Genomic DNA, 6,056 nt, shown 5'->3' with positions numbered 1-6,056 from the left:
AGAAAGCAGTCCTGACCCGGAGGCTCTGCGAAGCAAGCATTGTGGAGAAGTTTCTCTTCCCTCTCTCCTCCCCTCCTGTTTGTCCCCTTGCCCCCACCCCACCCCTCCATCCCCCGGCTGCCTCTCCCTCATGCCGCCAGCGTGGGATTTACACAGTCGCCCCCAGCATGGCATCTGTCCCCGTCAGGATCTCATTCTGGTTGGAATCCAGTCCAAAAAATTTGACCTTGAGTCCGTCGACCGGGTGGACCACGGGCACCAGGGTGATTTTGGGGAAAGTCCTGGTGGCGAGCTCGAAGCGACTGGGGCTGGCCAACTCGATGGCCAGCGCCTTGAGGAAGAGTTTGGCCAGGTGCTTGCCCAGACAGGTCCGTACGCCTCCTCCGAAGGGGAGGTAGTGGAACCTGCCATCCTTGTCTTCACTTCGACCCTGCCCGAAGCGCTCAGGGTCAAAGATGTCCACATCCTTGAAGACAGGGGCAGTGTCATGGGTGTCCCGGATGCTGTACATCACGCTCCAGCCTTTGGGGATTTGGAAACCCTGCAGAGGACAGGGAAGGGATGCAGAGAGAACCAGAGCAAGTCAGCCCTACTGTAAAGAGAGAGGTAGCAGGAAAACAAGATAAAGTCATTCTGCTTTTTCTGCTCTTTTCCCATTTTCTTTGGGTTTATGATGCAAACATGACACAGATTTAAAAGAAAACCAGAGAGTGCAGCGCATTGAGCTGGAAGATGGGAAGCCTGGGCTTATTCCTGCCTCTATCCCAGGGACCCGCCAGATGATCCGTTGCTATTTATTTGCTTTGCAGTCGCTGGCAGGAGTTTGCCTACCAGGAACCCTGTGGTGCTCAACTGCCACCGAGCAAAGGGAAGCAGCTTTTCTCCCGCTTGTGCCATGCCCCGTGCACTAGCCAGCCCTCCCCAGGGCTTTGCTCACACCCTGCCACAAGTCAATCCCACACGCCCAACACATAGGTCAGGGCCTGGACGATGAGAAATGGGGTGGATTTAGCATCCCTTGAGCATTTCAAAAGGTTTCCAACTCAAATCATTACATTAGTAGGATTTCCAGCGACAAGCCAGGTCTCAAGATTTTGTTTTGCTAGTAGGAAATTCCAGCCATTTCAGTGAGTAATCTGCTGGTCATCCAGCAGCCTGGAGATGCCCTTAGCAGTAAACCTTTCCTTTGTCACACCCCAGTTCTGATTTTGACATCAAACCTTGTCACAATTTGCTCTTTGAAGCATCATGCCTGTCTCCTCTTTGACAGCTCAAGCGCATCCCTTCCCTGCCATGGGCCAGATCCCACCACCCTCCTCTGAATCCAGAGCAATTCCACCTCTCATCAGTAGCAGGACCTAATTTTTCCTCCCTAAAGTCTCACCTAAGCCAGGCTCAAGCAAGCTTTGCAACAACATGCAAAAGGCCATTTTGGGGAGCTCACGGTGCAGCTGCACCACAGAGAAATGTCCATACTCACATCCAGCTCAAAGGTTTGCAGCACCGTCCGGTACCCCCCGGAGATGGGGGTGAAGAGCCGAAGAACCTCCTTGATGACGCAGTCCAGGTAGTGGAGGCTGTTGATGTTATCGAGCCGGAGGGACCCCTCACAGATGCAGCCGTTGTGGAGGATGCCCTTGCTGCGCAGCTCTTCCCGCAGCTTCTCTAGGACTCGGGGGTGTTTGAGCAGCTGCATGATCAGAGAGGTGCTGGCGCTGGCGGTGGTGGCGTAGGCGGCGAAGATGAGCTCCAGGGTGCCATCCTGAAAGACAAGAGCAAAGTCAGGGTAAGACACAGGAGATGGATGGACAGACAGACAGGCCAGAAGCCCTGTCACATCAAAGGACAGACATGCAGGCTGCCACGGGGAATTATTATTATCATTATTATCAGCTTTCCAGCCCGGTCACATCTAACTGCAAGGCCTCTCCTTGTGCAAGCCCAGGTCTTGGACACCTGCCACAAGGATCTTCCTGCAGAGCTGTGGAGGATGCTGAGGACCAGACAGGCAGGAGAAAAAAACCATGGGGATGGCTCTTGGTAGCACATGAAGGACAGGTTATGCCATGGCCTTGCTGCAGACAATGGCCTCTCAAGGCTTATAAACCCTGCAAAGCAGGCACCATAAAACTGTATGGGCCAAGGGATGAAGCTGGTCAAGGCTGAAAGCTTTAGCCGACTTGTTCAATCTTTTGGTATTCAGTGGAAATGCTTTTTAGAAAAGGTTGAGCATGACCTGCAAATAAATACGGCCCATAGGAAAGGAGTGGCTTGTTGGCACCATAATCCACCAGACCAGGATTCCCCTGCAGCTCTGACACCACATCGTCGTCCCCCCAGCAGTCACTGATCATCTCAGGTCTGCCCCAAAAACCCTCCTTACAGCAGCTCACACTTCACCCTTTGGGAAGCCCCTGCCCTGAGCACAGCAAGGACAAGTCGACCATGGGGAAGATCTTTACCTTCAGCTCCTGCATGGTTAGCTCCTTGCCATGCTCTTTGCCGCTCTCTATCAGGATGTCCAGCGCATCGGCGTAGTCCTTACCCTGCGTGTTCTGCAGTTTCTCCTGGATGGCTTTCTCCAGCCCCTTCTGCAGTGTCTCACGTGCCCGGATGCCCTGTGGAGCAGGAAGCCCATCAGATCACGCAGGACACAACACTTGCACCACCATCCCCACCCCAGCATCCCCAGGAGCTGGAGACGTGCTCAGGACACGTATAAGTAATATAACTGCAATTGCAGATGCTCAAAGATGCTGAAGTTGTTCCCTGGGCAGGAGGAGAAAGCCCCGAGTGGGTGAGATTACAGGCAAGAGTAATCATCACCTACGTGCAAATGATAGGCCTGATGTGGGAGCCCCAGTACTGCACCAGTTCACAGGCCTCTGGCTCACCCTGGGATGTATGGCAGCCCCTGGGAAAATTGTCTCTCAAAGGAAAGTCAATTCATCCAAAAGGATCCTCTTCCCAGGAGCATAATGGGCTTCCCGAGCAATTTTATCACCTGGTCTCAGTAAAACAATTCCTATCTGAGTGCAGCTGCACCGGGCTATCCTGCTGCTGCAAATGCTTTGGGGCTGCAAAGGGTTGGGTTTATTCATGTGGTCAAGTAACAATAAAATTTGCAGTGACAATCACAAAAATAAATTTTAAAACACCATATTTCTGTCACTGAGATTCCCCATAAAAAATGCGAATTTTTGTCTATGGTTTTTGTTATGTTTTCATTTTGCATCATTCATCAAAAAAATAGAATAGTTTTTCAAATGAGAAGGTCCATTGACCTGTTTTGCCCTGGGGACAGGACAGAATTAACAGGAGAACGGCCCCACAAACAAACAAACAAACAAAAAACCCAGGAAAACTTGCAGTTACAAGTAAGGAAAAATGACACATTAAATCTGGGCAAGTCACAGAAGCACAGAATGGTTTGGGTGGGAACGGACCTTAGAGCCCCCCAAACCCCCCCCCCTGCCATGGCCAGGGACACCTTCTACTAGACCAGGTTGTTCCAAGCCTCATCCAGCCTGGCCTTGGACACTTCCAGGGATGGAGCAGTCCTGACCGTATTCTCCCTTGCATCAAACCACACAGTCCCCAGCACTCTAAAAGCCTACGAATGGCTCTTCTCCACTAAAACAGGACTTTGTAGCCCAAAATAAACTCATTTCTAGAGGTCAGAGGGTAATAAGACATACCACTGAGAACTTGAGAGGTGGGAATTAGCTGCCACCCCGTTGATCACAGATTATCAGATTGTCAGATGGTGGAGGACTCAGCCCAAGTCTCTTACCCTCCTGTAGCCGCTGAAGGGCAGATCCACGGGCAAGGAGAAGACATTCTCCACGAACTGCTGGTAGACCTCAAAGAGGCGGCTGAGTTCCTCATCAGGGATGCGGAAGCCCAGCAGGACACGAATGGCCATGCGGAAGGTGAGCTTCTGGGTCTCGTGGTAGACGTTGATGGACTCGGGGTTGCTGCTCCAGGCCCGAAGGGTGTCTTTGATGACCAGCTGGATCTTGGGCAGATAGCTCTCCAGTGCCTCATGGCTGAAAATTTTGGAGAAAACCTGCAAAAGAGAGCAAGGAGAGATTTCTACACAGCCCCAACACCCTACGCTTTGCCTTTTCTAGTAACCAGCTCCTGCCCACAAAAGTGGGCATCACAGGTCTCCTGTGCCAAGCAGAAGATTCACCATCATCCCGAACCACTGATTCCTGAAATAGCTGCCAAAAAGGGTCGATGGAGAAATATCTGCTGACAGATCCCCACCACAACCATCACAAATGATGGGTAGTAACATGGAGCAAACCAGGGACGGGAGAGAACACTTCACCCGCGCTCAGTGGGACGGACGGAGCCAGTTTTCCCAGAGCTCCATGTCTCATGCCTCCCAGTTACACTCATCCCATGATTTGGATGCTATTAACACATCTCTTCCCACAGAGATTCTCTACTGTCTAACATTATGGTTGTGCACGCACGCAGACACACACAGGCTTTTCTCCCAATGGGAAGCACCGGCAGTTTCTCCCATCTATCAGTGTCCCTTTTTTAACATATGTAAAATATTAAATAAAATAATTATTTTGAGGCATTTAGGATCTCTGTGAAAGCTGGCTGAACTTAGACAGGGGTTCAAGTGGGGAAGGCAGGCACACACGTACGCAGAGGCTGCAATCGCACACGGCTCATTTCCTTGGGAAACCGGGAAGAAAAAAAACCTTGATGTCAGCAGACAGTATTAATTTAAGCTCTGCGAGTAAACACTGCGCAGGAGTGGGCCTCCCCAGGTCCCCGATGCTAAGGGCTCCTTACTCCAATTTGGGCCAGGGCCCGCGAGTTGCACGAGGAGCTCAGCAATGCCAGGAATGTCCCTTCAGCCCTCCCCGGAGCAGCCCACAGCACACGCTTTCATTCGGCATCCCCGCCGCATCCCTCCCAGAGTGCACTGGAGGAAAAAGTGCTGTTTGTTTATTTTTTATTAACCTACACACACACGGGGCAGCACGCACACACGCATCGCCACATGCCAGGCCTCCGGGAAAATCAAATTAAAACAGGCTCCCAAGGAGAGAGCTGCAAGCCTGCGTGGCCTCCACCGGTGGCCGGTTCCCCGGGGGGAGCTCAATGCATGGTGGGGGGGCTGCAAAGTTATCAAACCAACAAGAGGAGAGAATCAAAGCCATCCCCTCTTTCCATGAGCACCGGACTCGCTGGAGCTGTAAATGTGAGAATTTCCTCCACAGTCAGCACTCAAAGGGAAAGGTAATATTTTCCTGGCTGCGACCCCTCATTGCTAATGCACATCATTCACGGGGAGTTTGTTTGGTGAAATAACACCTCTGTCCCCTCACAGCCCCAGGCAGGAGGTTTGACAAGAGCTGCTTCATAACGCGCCACTCGTGGGCTGAGACCTGAGTAAAACTCATCACACGATACACGGTGAGGTAGAGCTCAAAGGCTCCCCATGGAAATACCAGCATGCAAACGGGATGGTTGGAGGGATGGGAAAGAAAATGCAAGCCGATCAACTGACAGATCTGCCTGCAGACAGACAGCCCTCCCCAGATGGCTACGCAGAGGGGAAGCATGAATGAACGGAGCGTAGGAATGAATGAACAGCGGGGCAGCGAGATCACGGCGAGGGTGCGAGACGGTGCGGCGGCTGCTTTCTGCCGCCTCTCTGCATTTCACACGCTGTTTTTAAGCCTGGAAAGGGCAGCGATGCCCTTTCCTGCCCAGAAAGACCTGCCCGGGTGAGAGGCTGAAAAAGCAGCCGCTCGGAAAGGAAAAGCTGGAGGTGCTAAAGCTGAGCCCCTCGGCTACCTAGGCAAGGTATGAAGGGAGCTAGGAAAGGGACTCCAGTGTCTCCCCATCCAGCTGGCATGTGTCCTTCATCCCCATTGCAGGGTTTGGGATAAGGACAGAGGCCCCCCGTGAACCTACCCACTCTCCCCAAACGCTTCCTGTGACTCAGTTTCTCCAGCTGAAAGCAGAGCTGGCGAGGGGACAGCCCCTGCTTTAAGGAGCATCAAGGCTGCAGCCCTGCTTGG

General features: G+C 52.4%; 1 protein-coding gene across 1 annotated transcript; it reads right to left on the bottom strand.

Annotated features, from left to right (window-relative positions):
- Window positions 1-148: 148 nt before the first annotated feature.
- LOC104507933 (cytochrome P450 26B1) lies at window positions 149-4,095 on the bottom strand (the record flags this gene model as incomplete). The annotated part of the gene is made up of 4 exons (XM_010149374.1): window positions 149-541; window positions 1,481-1,762; window positions 2,463-2,618; window positions 3,794-4,095. Coding segments are annotated over 4 exons (1,133 nt in total), but the record flags the coding sequence as incomplete, so codon positions are not given.
- Between the last annotated feature and the right edge of the window lie 1,961 nt (window positions 4,096-6,056).

Source organism: Eurypyga helias, unplaced genomic scaffold (genome assembly GCF_000690775.1).
Source record: "Eurypyga helias isolate BGI_N326 unplaced genomic scaffold, ASM69077v1 scaffold19773, whole genome shotgun sequence".
Taxonomy (NCBI): domain Eukaryota; kingdom Metazoa; phylum Chordata; class Aves; order Eurypygiformes; family Eurypygidae; genus Eurypyga; species Eurypyga helias.
The sequence above is the reverse complement of the archived record's forward strand: the minus strand, read 5'-3'. Positions and strand labels throughout refer to the sequence as shown.